The sequence below is a fragment of the Canis lupus genome, chromosome 18 (genome assembly GCF_003254725.2).
Source record: "Canis lupus dingo isolate Sandy chromosome 18, ASM325472v2, whole genome shotgun sequence".
NCBI lineage: Eukaryota > Metazoa > Chordata > Mammalia > Carnivora > Canidae > Canis > Canis lupus.
The window spans coordinates 36,401,759-36,417,458 of record NC_064260.1 but is presented as its reverse complement, the minus strand read 5'-3'; the positions used below and the strand labels follow the sequence as shown (position 1 = coordinate 36,417,458).

The 15,700-nt window shown below is 35.2% G+C and overlaps 1 protein-coding gene across 25 annotated transcripts in view; it reads right to left on the bottom strand.

Annotated features, from left to right (window-relative positions):
- The window catches only part of DCDC1 (doublecortin domain containing 1), a 482,427-nt gene that overhangs the window by 54,651 nt on the left and 412,076 nt on the right, over positions 1-15,700 (bottom strand). For all 25 annotated transcript variants that reach the window (XR_007403614.1, XR_007403613.1, XR_007403622.1 and 22 more), the window contains 5 exons: positions 10,040-10,225; positions 8,435-8,638; positions 6,966-7,167; positions 3,597-3,749; positions 2,771-2,872 (listed from right to left, as the gene is read on the bottom strand). Coding sequence is in view for 3 of the 25 variants with exons in the window: in XM_035701486.2 (XP_035557379.2) it covers positions 2,771-2,872; positions 3,597-3,749; positions 6,966-7,167; positions 8,435-8,638; positions 10,040-10,225 (847 nt within the window). In the remaining 22 variants the exon portion in view is untranslated. The remainder of the gene's footprint in view (positions 1-2,770; positions 2,873-3,596; positions 3,750-6,965; positions 7,168-8,434; positions 8,639-10,039; positions 10,226-15,700) is intronic.

Below are 15,700 nucleotides of genomic sequence, written 5' to 3'. Positions count from 1 at the left end.
ATTTTGTTGCCAAGAGAGCCTTAGTGTACAGATTTTCAGCTCATGACTACAAACAAAACTCTTTGAAAATAATTTAGTATTTGCAGAGAATAAAGCATTTGCGCTCCTTAAGCTCAAGTTGGTGGAAATAGATCCAGCAATAAAAATAAATGGTAGCAATGACTTTTCAGGGAAACCAGAAGTCTATGTACCTAATAAGTAAGCATTCTCTGCAATTTATAGATGTGGAGAAAACATAATTGAATCAGTCAGCCAATGAGTTACAGTGGCAATGCCATTAGATTACACGTTTTAGAGAAGACCACAGTGGTACGAGAAAAATACGTGACACAAATTTACGCAAACATAGTTTTTAGCCTACTCTATTCATAAAACCCAGACAACGTTAATTTATGACACATAAATATTTTATTTATAGTGCCTTAGAACACTAAAACTTTGCTCAACTAAAGAGAGCTCAGCAATAGTTTATCATTTACACTCTTGAGAGCCAGGATTTGAATGTAGGAAAAGAGCAAAACCATTATGCATTATTTGTTTTTTGTCAAATTGCTTCTAATGGTCTTTTAAAAAAATGAATGCATTTGCGCTATAATTTTCATAAAGACAAATTCATCACAAAAGGTTTTGGTTCAAGGAAAGATGTTCATAACAAAGTACTATTTTTGTAGGTAAGGATACAAAATGAAACCGAGCAAAAATGTATTGATTAAATTGTTTTTTATTTTTTTATTACATTCTCCATATATTCTATTTTATATCATATGAGATCTGGGGAAGTAATGATAACAGCTAATAATTAATAGGGAAAACTAGAGAACATGAGTGCTTTGCTGTTCTTTCAAACTATAAATCTCATCCAGACAGCTCCCCCAAAAGTCTCTCCATCCTGTTTCAGCCTTATCTATGCCTGGGAGGGTAAGTCTGCCTCATTTGAGGTTTTAGTTGGAAAAATCTATTTAGCTCTCACACTAAATAAAATGCTCCAGCACTGCCTTTATATGTAAGAAAGGTGATACTTTGGCCTCATCTGCCATGCCTTTATTTCATTGATCAGTTTTTAGGATCCCAAGTCAGAAAATGGGCTGCCTTCTCAGGAACCCTTATTCTAATACTTATTGAGTATTTATTATGTGCTACTCATGCAGTAAATACTTGACATTTATTGTTTCATTATAAAAACCCTATAAAGTTATTACTGGTATTGTGATTAGTACTAGCAATCACCATACTTACAAATGAAATGTAAAATCAGCTTAGCACAGTAGTTTGTACATAGTATATGCTTAATAAACATTTGTTGCATTCGCCAATGGCTATAATGATGGAAAATAATCTACTTAGCCCCTATTTATACCTCCTCTTTCATCCAATCCTCAAGAAGCTCATCATTCAACAGGGACTGCAGTTAACTGAACTTTGACTTGTTCTTATTTATCTTCATAACTCCAACAACTAGAAAAGTTCTTCCTCAGAGTAGGTATTTTATGTGTATTGAATTTACATTTAACAGCAGAAAATATAACAGTCTGTCAGTAGAGACGAGATCTATCCTAGTACTAAATTCTAAGAGAAATTTAATTAATGGATTCCTCCGTAATGGGCACCATCTGACCAGATAGTTTTCAAAAGTGATATTATAGGTGATATCAACTGAACTTTAAATGCTTTTTTATTAAAAATGCCTTTTTAATACTTAATTATAAAAAAGCTGAAGACATGATATTAAAGTCAGAATATACACTAAAGGCAGCCCTGCTGGGTGCTATTTTCAGTATGTTGCTTTTTATTGATTTAATTTGATAACAGGAATAGACCTTAGAAAAATCATTGGGTTGATATTCTGTTCATTCTTTAATTCAATCATTCTACAAGTATTCACAGAGCAAGTAAGAAGGTTGTAGAATTTAGAATGTAACATAGGGATGACAGTCACATGACCAGGTAATTATATTCATGCGTGAATTCTTTTGCTAAGAACTGAATAATAGTTATTTCAAACCAGAGTTCTGTCTAATGCACTTACAACTAGTTGTGTTGCTTATTGCAGTAAAATTCACATGCTTTTGACAAAAGAGAGCGCACATACTTACGAGTTGGAAATCCTGTCATGGCAGTTACAGAGCCTAAAATGTATTCCTTTCTAGACTAAAGACCATAATACACTGTTTCTCCCCAAGAGAGAGAGTATTCAAGTGCTAGGAACAGTATAAGATCTGTAACCTAAGATTCTGTGACAAAGAGAATGAAAGAAGAAAACAAATATTGCCAATTGATCACTTTGACTATGAATAGCATATCTTATGCTGCCTAACACCAAGCAGCCCTTCTGAGACATTGATATTGACCTTTGAAAAATTTAGTACTTCCTCATTCAGATTATAAAACAAACAAAAACCCAAACTTATTCCCCAGCAATACCCAAAGAATAGACAGAAAGTTTTGTTTAAGGACTAATTCCAAAACCCACAAAATGTCAGTTCAGTGACTGTTTCAATCCCAATATGAGGGTTATATGACCCAGACACTCCTAATTTTTAAAATTTACATATAATTCATGTGATACTCACTTTAATATAAAATTTACAAATATAAAACCAGTACTGAAAGGTATATTATTAGGTTTTAGACTTGCTCAAGTGACTTTTGTGACACAATATTTACAGTACTCAGTCAAACATCTGGTATCTAATAGTAGGAAAAAACTTCCAGCAAATTGGGGTTACATTTAGAATTAAACATGGTGATACTTGATTTAGTTCATACTGACCTTTTAACTGTCTCATTTTGTGTTTCATGGTGTCTAAATCAGCCAAAATTTTGTCCTTTTTCAGCCAGTTCTGTTTTTCTAATTTTTCTGCTTTCTGCAAAGCTAGAAAAAATACACAATATTTTATTTTGCATGTGTTATCAACAGTAATTTATCATGCAAGCCAATAATTTATAAAGAACTTTCTGCTCCAAGAAATAGATTCAATTAGAAATAAGTAATTAAAAGGTAAGGGTCATTAAAAGAAACCTCATTTGAAAGATGACAAGGCTTAAGGCATTTCTTTATGGAATGGCGGGGAGGGGGTGGGGGTGGGCGGAGAAGAACAGTGCTGTTTTATTATATAGATTTACCATATGCAATAGCCATATTTCATTTTCCACTTCCACAAACTATTTGGAGGTGATGAAAGCCTGGCTTGGAACCATTCATTTTTTAAACATCCACCTACTGCCTAAAGGGTGCAATTCTTAAAAATGAAAATGTGCAGACAGGTCGTCTTCAGTGTGAATTAAACTCATTTGTTATTTTCTAATGTATACCATTATTCTCAGTCTTATAGACCAAGGATCTCTTTATCAACTAAATTAGACATTTTTCCATGCAGAATACTCCATTCCAGTAAGAAAAAACAGGCAACTGTGCAAATATCAGAGTACAGCTATTCTTGTGCACATGTTAATTGATGGACCTCCTGTTCTTTGCATAAATGTGATGTTATTATGTTGACATTATATACATTTAATTCTTTTCCTATGGTGAAATAAAATTTATTTCTCTCTCCATTATACACTTGCTTGGAAACAAGCAAAAACAAAAAACTTACCCTTCGGAGATAAAAATGGTTCACCGCAAGATACCCAGATGGCAATGGGATTTCTGAGGATGAAAGTGAGCAAAGACTTGTCTATACCATCCAAACTGTCAGATATCACAGACTTTGGAACTGATTTGGTTTTCATTTTCATTCTTGGGTTTTCTAGGAAACAAATGGTTCATTAACCATTGCACAATGACTAATGAATAAATTTGCCTCCTGAATTTATTTGTTCATTCAAAATTTTTCCTTTCTCATTAATGACTTCATTTAAACAGGTAATGCCTAAATCAGATGCAAATACATAAATATGATCTAAAGCTTCATATTCAACCAAGTAATTTAAACTAATCTATAAATATACTTTTAAATTCCTTTCTTATACTTATTAAAAAAAAAAGCTGAGGTGGCTCACTAAAATATCTACTCTGAAAAGGAATGAAATAAAAAGATAAGAAAATCAAGGAAAGGGGGAAAGAAGTACAGCAATAGATTAAAGCCTGAGATAAATTGCTTCAGGGTCCTCATCTTTTAAGTGAAGAGTAGTATCTATCTCATTCGGCTGTTGGGTAGATTAAAAGAAAAAAAAAAGAAAGTGCTTAGAATAAATGGTGTTTGGTCTACTTAATTGGACAAGCATTAAAAATGCCAGATAATATTTTTGTTATTAAATGGACATGAAAGCCATACTTCTCATTTGTTAGAGTTAAAGCACAGTTTGGGTTCTGAGCATTCTAGTGGCCTAAGCAAAGAGCAAAACACAATTTCAAGATTCACATGGCCCACATAGAAGATAAATTCCTCAGAAGATACACCTTTTCTGAGATCTGAGAGAAATTTATTTCAGGGTCTTCATAAGAGGGTTCTCTGTAAGGTAGCAAACAGTATCCTATAATAGAAATGAACAATATTGAGAACTTACAACATGCTGGGCATTTCACTAAGACCTCTGCACACATTATCTCAGGTAAGTCTCAAAATGATACTCTGAGTTAGGTCCATTTCTCTTTTACAATGTAACTGAGGTCTAATCAAATAGCTAGGTAGCTGCAGAGTCAGGATTAGAACCTGGGTCATACACCTCCAGAGCTTTTGCCCTTAACCACTATCTCCCTAGATACTTAGTTTCTGACTGGTGCCTGTTTTTTTTTTTTTTTTTTTTTTTTTTAAGTTCCTCAATGCAAACTGATGGCATTGCACAAGTCACAATTCAATAAAAAGGGCACGTCTGCTAATGGACAAGCCTGATTCAAGGATAACCTCTCGAATATAGAGGGGAAGGAATACTGATACCCTTTTAGTGCTCCAGCGTGAATAACATTACTTCCAGTCAAGTTTTAAATAGCAATTTGAAAGCAGGGCCTTTGAATTGTAATCTTCCAGAAACTGGAGATTAGATATTCAATATGACAAGTAAAGGCCAAACTATATGCTTTAATGATTAGCTAGGCATTAAATATTCACATAATTATTTTTAAAAAACAGGACAAATAATATCATTGTGAAATAATAGAAAAGCATATATTGGTCTCTGCCCCACATTCCTGGCAGAGAATTTCTAAAACTCTTGTAATTTTCTAAGCGATAAGAGCACTAGGAGCATCTTTTGTTCTAATGTTTTGTTTTTGACTCTGGTTCCCGGCACAGAGCCCCTAAATCCTTTGGAATTTCCTGGATGATAGTAGTATCTTGTTTTCTAATGAGATGACTTTTCACAGACTCTTGGATGAAGTCTGGTCACTAGAAAGACCAAGCCATGATTAGAACCTTGGAATTTTCTACCCTACCCTCATTCTCCAGAGAAGGGAGAGAGGCTGGAAATGGAATTAGTGAACAATCATGCTTACATGATGAGGTCTCCATAAAAATCCCAAAAAGTACAGCATCTGGAGACCCTCTAGGTTGGTGAACACATGGAGATGGTAGGAGAGTGGTGGGCTTAGAGAGCATGGAAGTTCGGTGCCCCTTCCCACATCCCTTGCCCTAGTCATCTCTTCCACCTGTGTGTTCATCTCTATCATCCATCATATCCTTTTAAAATAAACCAGGAGACAGTAAAGTGGACCGTTTCCTTGAGTTCTGTGAGTTACTCTAGCAAACTGATCAAACTGAAGGAGGGAGTCAAGGGAATTTCCCATTTAAGCCAGTTTGTCAGAAACACAGGTCTGGACATCTGAAGTGGGGGATGCAGTGAGGAGCAGTCTTGTAGAACTAAGCTCTTAACCTGTGGGATCTGATGCTAAAACCAGAGAGTTAGTGGCAGAGTTGGGTTAAATTGTAGGACACCCAGCAGGTGTTGCAGAATTGCTTGGTATGGGGGAAAAAACACACATCAGGTGTCAGAAGTGTTGTGAATGTGATAAGAGTGTGAGAGTAAAGAAGAGACACACAGGAAGAAGAGCAAGTTTTTCCTCCTCAATTATATCCAATAACATCAGCTAATATTCATTGAATGTTTAGTAAACAACAGCCAGGCACTATTCTAAGTGACATATGCATTTATACATAAATGCCTATTCATATATATTTTTATGAACACATATTCGTACCTATGAGGACCAAATGAGTATACATTTACCTGATTATCAGTGTGCAATTTGTAAAATGAGGAAACTGAGGTACAAGAGGTTAAATAATTTGCCTAAGAAGGAATAGTAGTAAGGAATAGAGGTAGGATCTGAACCCTGGTATTTTGGCTCCAAAACCCAAGTTCTTAATCTTTAAATCACGACTCTCAGTACAACAGTGGAGAGCTGAGATCACTCTGCTGAACTATTATTGTAAGATTCATTTTTATTTAGCCAACTGTTGCTGGAGACACAGTTCCTGCCCTCAAGTTGTACATAGTTTAATGAAACACACAAAAATGTAAACAGATAATTATAATACAGTGTGCTAGGAGTTGCAATACAAGTGCTTTCCCTGGTGCTTCTGGGAGTTTAGAGGAACAGTGGAGATGGGCAGGGGCAGGTAAGGACAGCTGGCCGGCAGGAGTTATAGAGAGGACACCTTCTCTTCAAATAATAGAAAGAGATTTGCATTGATCCAGTCCCGCCTTCTTCACTGGTCTCCAGTTGGTTTTGGCTTTAAATTTAAAAACAAAAGCTGCTCGTGTTACATAAAGTAGCTAAGTTGTTAAACATATTTTATACATTTGAGGCAATTTATTTTTGGGTGCTGAAACCAAATTTACATTATTTTTTTAAACTTTTTCTTATCATTCTGCAAGGTAAAAATAATACAAAAATCTCACACAGGAGCAGCTTCCTGTGATTTTGTAATTCTAGAAGGAGTGACTGAATCACAGGATCACATTTAACTTTTTTAAGATGAAAAATAAGTAGAATCAGTTAAATCCCATAGAATGTCATCACCAACCTTTCATACTTTTAATAGTTGTCTCCTTTGCTTGAACAGGGGCTGTCTCTTTCTTTTGTTTCTCAGTGTTTCTCTGGATAAAAGATTCATCTAGAGCCCATAAAACCAAATCACGTAAGGAAAGGACTGTGGTTCCATCTTTGGTATATACTTTGGAGGCTGCTCTGGTGAGACCAAGTTGCTCTGTGCATTCTGTAAGAAGCTAAATAACACAAATTGTAAAGAACTGATGAGATGAAATAGTGCTAGGGCTGGGAGCAATCGTGAAGCGCTTATTATTTTAGAAATTTGAGAAAATCCTTTAATTTGGGAAAATAGAAAGCTAAATAACTACTGACTTGATCTTTGATTAGAGACAATTTTTGGTATCGGATTGTCCTACATAATCTCACAAAATTAGTCCACTCCAACTGTGAAAATTAGCTCCAAAAATTTAACACAGCAGCTGATGTATGTTAATACATTTTAACATCAGAGTATTTATTTCTTAAGACGTGTTCAATTTAGAGATCCACTTTCAATTTTGTTGCTTTAGAAGGTATAAAATTGGAACACTTCCTCTTGATGAACTACATGAGTAGTTGACTTTCAAACCCAAACTAACACGTATTATTACTTCCATTTTGCAGACAGACTGAAAGTTAACTTTGTTGTCCAAGTCTACAGAAGCCAGCTGTGGAGCTCAGAGTGAATCTTGGTCCTGCTAACTTTTGTGATTTGCTTAGTTCACTGAACAATATCTTAGGCTATTTGTATTCAACTGAAAAGGGGAGTGAACAAATAGGTGTGTATGTGTGTGTTTTTGCAAGGAAGTCCCCAGGGTAACTCCATGTCAAATTTAATGTTGCTTATAAAATATGCTTTTAAAGGTATTGGCCAGAATGTATAGACAAGATAATCACCAAACAAGGGAAGGACAAAGCTGGGTTTGGGCCTCTTGAACTCTCCTTCCTTTCTGTGACTACAAGGAGCAGCCTCTACGATAGAAACCACTTGTTCCTTCCTAACATAACTCTTGCTTCTCCAATTTGAGAATGAAATAAAACAACCTGTCAATAAATAAGTGCTCAGGTGTTCCAAATGATAAGTGAGGTGGCATCTCTTAGGATATTTAGATGACACACAACTTGAAGCTAGAATGGGAAGAAAGGGGGAAAAAAGGCATTCTCTCTATAACACAAGTGGAGAAATCTGGTAACTTTGTTTGCCCCCTGGTTTTTTTGTACCTTTGCTCTGGAGCCAATCTAAAAACCATATTCTGATTTTTCATTTTTCTAAGTCTGTATCCAAAGAAATACAATAAAAAAGAATATCTTTAAGAAAACAGAGATCTTGATCTCATCAGCCTAAATTGGTGAAACTGGCCTGGGACATTTATCATTCAATCTCATCGCTTTTTTCTTGTCAGAAGAATCACTATTATCATTACCTCGGAGGATGCAAGAAACGTTTAAGTGATAGCCACTTACTGTGGGGAATGTTCCAGCCACAATTAACTTCCCATTTCGATATCCATCTCCATTTTTGTATGCAATTATTTTCACTGCCTTCTGGTGCAAAGCTGCTGTACCACTATGAGATACAACTCGCGTGCAGGTCTTCATCCGTAAAGATAATAGACGTTCTTCATAATAACTGAGTGTTTTCTCAGCCTCACAAGAAGATAAATCAGCCTGATTAAAAAAAAAAAATAAATAAAAAAAATAAAAAAAAAATAAAAAAAAAAAAAAAAACCTTGAGAGGTCTACTCAAGCTTTTTCTCTTGTACATGTGTGTGGTATCTAAATTTTGAAATGCTCACTTTGCATGCTGTAGGTATTGGATACCACCGTGGGAAGAATGTTGGGTCAGAACTCAGTTCTCTTCCCAGCCCTGTCACAGGTCTCTCCGTGACTTTAGGCCTCTGGCTTGTGTTCCTGGCCTCGTTCTGTTTTCTACTTTGCCTTTTCTGTGACAAGAGTGGGGGGGAGAAGGATGCCAGGGCCAGAGAAAGTCTGGCCTTGAAGTAATGGGACGCTGGCACTACAGATAATCTCTTAATCTTTAACTTGAGGATGATGCCATCCTGTGGTGGCAGATATTGATGAGCGAGGAGGGAAATAAGTGCAGGCCTAATCTACATGGTGGTAATGAGGGTGGTGAGCCCTAAACTTCATTTTTCCCTTTCCATTCCCTACTCAGGATGCTGCTTTGAGTGAAAAACTCTGTCCGAGATGTTGTAACACTGGAGATTCTTCCAATTAGCTCACCACCACCTCATAACCCCACCATCACCAAAGCAAAGCCAACTGCCTTCAGATTTCCTCAGAGGGCTGACTACTTTTCATCTTCAGAGTTACTATTTGCACTCCATGTTTCTTGCAACTGTTCCTGTCCCCTCCAGACCCCTCCCACACTGCACTGTTTATCCAGTTTAGGGGAATGAGGAGAGAGACCTGCAAGTGGAGAGAGCAAGCCCTGGAGAGCGCACCAAGTTGAAAGATCCCTCTTAGGAATCACTCCTTTTTATACAGGTTTGTAAGCTCCCCTTAGGACATCCTACTCTAAACTTGAAGGAGAGGACTTTTTAAATGGTGCCATTTTAAATTAAGTCACAGAAAAGTGGCAGAGATTCTTTTTCTCCATAAGCTATAAATAGTATTAGACATGGATGCATGCATTCAGGCACCCAACCTGAAGAGCCATTAACAACATGTCAAGTTCCCCCTGAAATGTTCCATACTAGTATAAAGAAGTTTGTGAATACAGGCAAAAAAGCTGCTCCACTAAGTAAAGATTTGCAGTTGCTTCCTCATCTAAAAGCAACACAGAGAGCAGTGGAAGGTGTCAGTAGATGATTAAAGCCGCAGAAGTGCCCAATTAACTTCAAAGAGTGTATCGAACTATTAATAGACAATGTATTTTAAATTACAATGGGGAAGAGGAAATCAATGCAGGTGGAATGGTAAAGGTGCATCAGAGGAAGATGAATTGGATGAGTGGAGATGAACTTGAGTGCAAGGCAGATAATGAATGCATCAAAGTTTCCAAAGTGATGCCACACACGTATTAGCAGAGCTCAGATCATTACACACCTCTGCCACACTGATGACCTTGAAAGGCCCTCGTGAGAATGGTTTCTGGATCTTGGAGCCTGAGGCACAGAGGAATGGCAGCCCTGGAAGCAACTGTTTCAGCCCCTTCTCTGCTCTCATGGATTGTCCACATGCTAAGCAGAGCATTGTTTTTTTCTTCCCAGTGGGGGAGAGATAATAGTATCCCTAAAAAAAAAAAGGAACAAAGATGGTTTTATGTAGGCATATCTAAATTATGATAGCATTTTTGTAGAATGTTAAATTTGAAATCTCAACATGAATGCATTCTTTTGCTCCCTAATAATTACACTTTAAAAAACATACTTCCAAATTCTGTTGACTGGAAAAGGCGAAAGGCAGTAACAATTCAACAATTTATGTCAATTTATATATAATTTATGTCAAGAATCAGGGTTTCTTGGAGGAATGGCCAGTTCCAAATTTGGGGCAAGAAATATACAAGGTAAGCAAGGTTGTGGGGTGGTGTCTGGAAAGAAAAGAAGCCATCCAAGAGTAAAGGAATCATTTTAAAAAGACACAAGAACCAGCAACATGAAGGAGCCTCCACTGATCCAAAATGGGACAATTTGAGAACAACAAAAAGAATGATAACCAAAACACTTTAGACATGTTTAAAAATATAAAATCTCATAAGCTCATAATGATGCTAAAAATACTTATAAGTAAACTGGCACCAATTTATAACTCTGAAAACTAGTCATTAGAAAGCGTGCCAGATTATTTGCAGAGATGGGCACAATAAGACTGCTCATCCTTGTTTGCATGTCCTTCTGAAATGTGACTTTACGGCTCCTCCAATCAAGAAATCTTTCTCCTTTTGTCCCTTCCTTGAATCTAAGCAAGACCATGTGACTTGCTTTGGACAATGTAGCATTAGTAAATGTGATGCAAGCAGATGTGTAAGAAGTGCTTGCATATTGGAGGTTGTTTTTTTGGTTGTATTTGGAACCCTGTAATTGTTCACAATGTGAACAAACTTAAGCTAGCCTACTTAAGGAGCCTTGAGGAGAACCAAGGAATGTTCTCTGTCCCCAGCTAACAGCCTGCTGATATCCCAACGTGTGAAGGAGACCATCTTTAACCATTCAGTCCCCATAGAACCTCCAAACTACTGATATACCACCAGATGACTACACATTAGGGTCACATGAGTGACCCTGGGCAAGACCAGCAGAGTGGCCCCATTAAGCCAACCTCAAATTTTTGGCCCACAGAGCAAAAAAAAAAAAGTGACTCTTGGTTTAAGTCGCTAAGTTTTCAGGTGGTTTATTATACCACAATAGATAAATGAGATGGATAGAAAGAATTAACGTTTATCCTAGCATCCCTTACAAACCATATTTTTGGTAGTCAAATACCTAGTTGAAGAGGATAAATGTCATTGAAGTTTTTCCTTATATAAAAAGCTCAGCTAATAAATGTTGGGGAAAATGACAGAATTAGACAAAACAACCCTTTGGAGACTCCTAATGAAGTAATTGATTTAGACAAAGATCATCAAAGAGTGACACTAGATGAAAATTTATTGGGAGATTTGTTAAGTGTGAGGTTGGGTTCTAATCATGCCCACTGATACCCATTTTCACTAAAAATGGAAAACACAGATATTATATCCCTGCATAAGTGATCAATATGAAATATACCATAAACCCATGAAGATTATTGTCAAAAAATGTTAAACATCAATCTAATTACAATTCTAATGTTAAATTCCTTTTGCAGGAATTATGGGGGCTAGAGAAACAAATTTAAAAATGCCATAGGAAGTAAACAGACAAATCCAAATAAGAGACATTCTATAGGACAATTCTAGAGCCTACGACCAAATGTCATATAGGAATCTTGCTTGAATCCTGGTTCATATCAACCAACCATAAGAAGAATTTTTTAGGAGAACTTAGGAAATTTGATTAAGAACAGGGTACTTGATTGATAGCTAAAGGATTATTGTTACTTTTGTTAGCTGTGATAATGGTATAATGATTATGAAAGAAAATGTTCAAATTTTTTAGAGGCGTATGCTTAAGTTAAAGGTGAAATGGTATCAGGTCTCGGGTTTGTAAAGATTGCAAAAACCTGGATAATAGTCTAATTTAGATAAAAAGTAAGGATTCATTACACTATTCTATTTTTGAATATGTATGAAAATTTCTATAATAAAATTTTAAAGTGCTTTTATATAGACTCTTTAATTTGTTTTGGTCTTACAAAACTAAAAGTTAGGTGCAGCCAGAATTAATAATAATAAGTCAATTTCCAGATGAGAAAACAAAAGCTCAGAAAGGAAAGTTTTCATCTAAGGATACTCAAGAGGTACATGGAAGGAGTGAAATATAAAACTGACTTCTGATTCCAAGTTTTTGGTTTTTTTTGCCTTTGTCGTATTTCTTCAACTACTCCTTTAAATATGTAGAGCTACCTCAATTCAAAGCCAACACTTAGATGATACTTTTGAAGATGTAATTCTTAAATTCCACTATGGATTTTTCTACAATTTCCAGTTTTCTACACATCATTGAACAGCAGAAAATTAAAATATTCCTGCAAATAAATAAATAAATAAATAAATAAATAATAAATAAAATATTCCTGCTTAGGTGGAATTGAATAAACATTATGTACAAAGTCATTTCTATAGCAGCATGTGCTTCATGATAAATCACGTGCCAATAATTTTCCTTATTATACTAACGAAGCCCATTGAAAAGTATCCAGAAAATGTATTTCTCATTCATTAAAACATCAATCCCCATGACTGTGGTGCTACAGGTTTGATGATCTCTGAATTGTTCTACTTTGACAATGGTGCATGTATACAATGTAAACTAGATTTTTTATTCATTCATCACATTTAATACTGTTTTGAAACTGCTGATGGAAAGAAAAAGGCAATATATTTGGGGAGCTCTCAGGTTAGCTATGTCTGTAGAATACAGAGTTTAAAAATTCAGTAAGCCAGCTATGGTATTTTGTACAAAATACCAGACAATTTATTTGACTAATTCTTTTCTCCATAAAATTTCCTTGATTTATTGAAATGAATGACTTGATCTTTTGGCCTTATAGATATATGGTCTATTACATGATCAATAATGACCATCACTATTGTATAGTAGCTAATGTGATTATGAATAAATTATTCAGTGTCTTTATCATAGTTATTATTTAAATGAGATATCATATGTGAAAATCAATATTGATTAGTATGTAACATACAGTAGTTATCTAGCATATAATAGTAACTTCTTATTAGTTTTCTTTTTCTAAGCTATCCATAAGGATGAGGTCTAGAAAGGGAGTTCTTACCCTACATCCAAAATGGATTTCAAGGGGAGTCTGTAAACTTTCTATAATTTATATGAAAGATGTTTCTCTACACATGCACATTTTTGGGGAAAAGAATATCTATAATTTTCATGAAACTCTCAAAGAAGTCTGTATCTCCAAAAAGTTTAAAAACTATCTAGCGCCTTTTAACACTGAATAGATTTCTCCTAAACCCAGGAGAGGTTTTTAGTCTGTGAATTCCAGAATTGATATATTATTGTACTCTTCAGATCAATCATATTAACTTCTATCAGATAGGCTACCATTTAACTATTGAGAAAGGAAAATCATAATCTTTTAGAACAAATAATTGCTGGAAACTGAGAAGTTGTATCTTGTTTAACAAAAGAGCATCTTGATTGTATGATTAAAAGAAAGGTACCAGTTTTATAATCATTGAGCCCTAAACTCTAGGACTCCTTTCTTTCCTTTTTTATTATAAAATATTTCAATCATACAGAAATAGCACAGTATAGTGAATCCCCATGAATCCACACTCAGCTTCTACAATTACTATCTGGAAGTTAACAAAAATTAACAAAAATAATCTAAATTTTGTCTAGATTTACTAAAATGCAACCAAGTTTTAAAGGCCTGTTGGAAAAACATTCAAAAAGTCCTAAGATGGCCACTAAATAAAACTAACTAATAATTGGACTGGTGTCAACCTGGAAATTGAGGAGTTTACAGGATGAAATAAGAGTTCTGCAATGGGTACTAAAGACCAGAAGCTACTGATGAAGCCATTGAAAGTGGCAACTGTGTTCAAGTTTAAAAAAACGACCTTAGAAGGCCATTTGAGTCTCTGCTTATAGAGCTCATTTTGCAAAAAGAGCCAGTTCACACTGTGCTGGAGTCATGCGGATGTATCTTCTAAGCCGCACTCTCATTAGTAAGAAAAATGACAGACAGCAAATGGCCTTCAAGAATGATTTTGAAGAAAGTGAGTTGCATATATGATTTTAGGATGAATTCAGAGTAAAATCAGTGTGCCAACTAGCTGCTGTGTGGCCCTATAATCAGCATACTGATGGTCTTGACTTGTTTAAATGATGTTTTCTGCCTATTTGGGTTAAGGAAAAGTATGTAAAATAGTTTTTAAAATATTTCTAAAAAAATGTTCAAGTAGAAAATTCTGGTACTTAGACTGTTGACCTTTTCTTAAGCATAACATCAAGATGTCCACTAAGATCTCTGTTCCACTGTCCCTCACACCTTTCATGCCATCACTCTCTAAAACTCAGCCTAGAATCTACCATCTGTCACTGTAGTTACTCTCCTCGCCTTTTCCACCAGCTGTACAGTTCTTCCTTTCTTGTGTCTTTCAATAAAAACACAAGTTGTATAATCACTGGAAAATTTTGATCATATACCAAAGTATGATAAGCCCCCTTCTATCCTTCACTCAGTTTCAACAATTATCAACAATTACTAATTTCATTTTATCTGCATCCTCACCCACTTCTATTCCTACCCTAGATTACTTTGAAGCAAATCCCAGGCATCATATCATTTAATTCCTAAATATTTCAGTATGTATCTCTAAAAGATAAAAATTCTTTTAACATAACTATAATGTCACACTTAAAATTAATTGTTTTATTGTAATTTATTTGCTATATATTTTTTGTCAGTTAGGATTTTGGCGACTGCATGGTCTCTGTGCCTTTTACCATGTTCCTCTACCTCTTATGTTTTCAGTAAATTATTAGTTAGAATGAAAGACTTGATTAGATTCCAGTTACATTTTTGGAGGAAGGAACACTTGATAAGCAATACTATAACTTCCATCGAGAAGAATATAATATCTGTTGTGTCCCTGTTTGTAGTGTGAGTAGCTACTGATAAACATTGCCTAGGTCAATCAATTCTTCAAAGTTCACAACATAGTGATATTCCAACTTTTTCATACCTCATTTATTATCTGGGGTATTCCTATGAAGTGAAACTTTTCATCTACTATTTTGTTATCCTAAGGGACATTTCATAAAGGAAGGAAAAAAATAAATGCTTGATTCTTTATTTCCTACTTGCCAAAGTAACTAATTGGTTCATTTCATTGTGATCAATGAATTATTGTTCTGGTTAAAAGTCAGTATGAACATATAGATTTAAATATATTTGATGTATGTCAATTCACCACATTCAGTAGTCTTATTGATGCTTAAATTGTTTTTCTTTGAACTGGGATACTTTTTAAACTGACTTGATTCCTTTTAAGCTGACCTTAGTAGTCTTTGACAGCATATTTGCTAGGTGGTATGAGTTCACAGACAAAAGAGAAAAGAGTTGGGAGGAGGATAGCATAGTCAA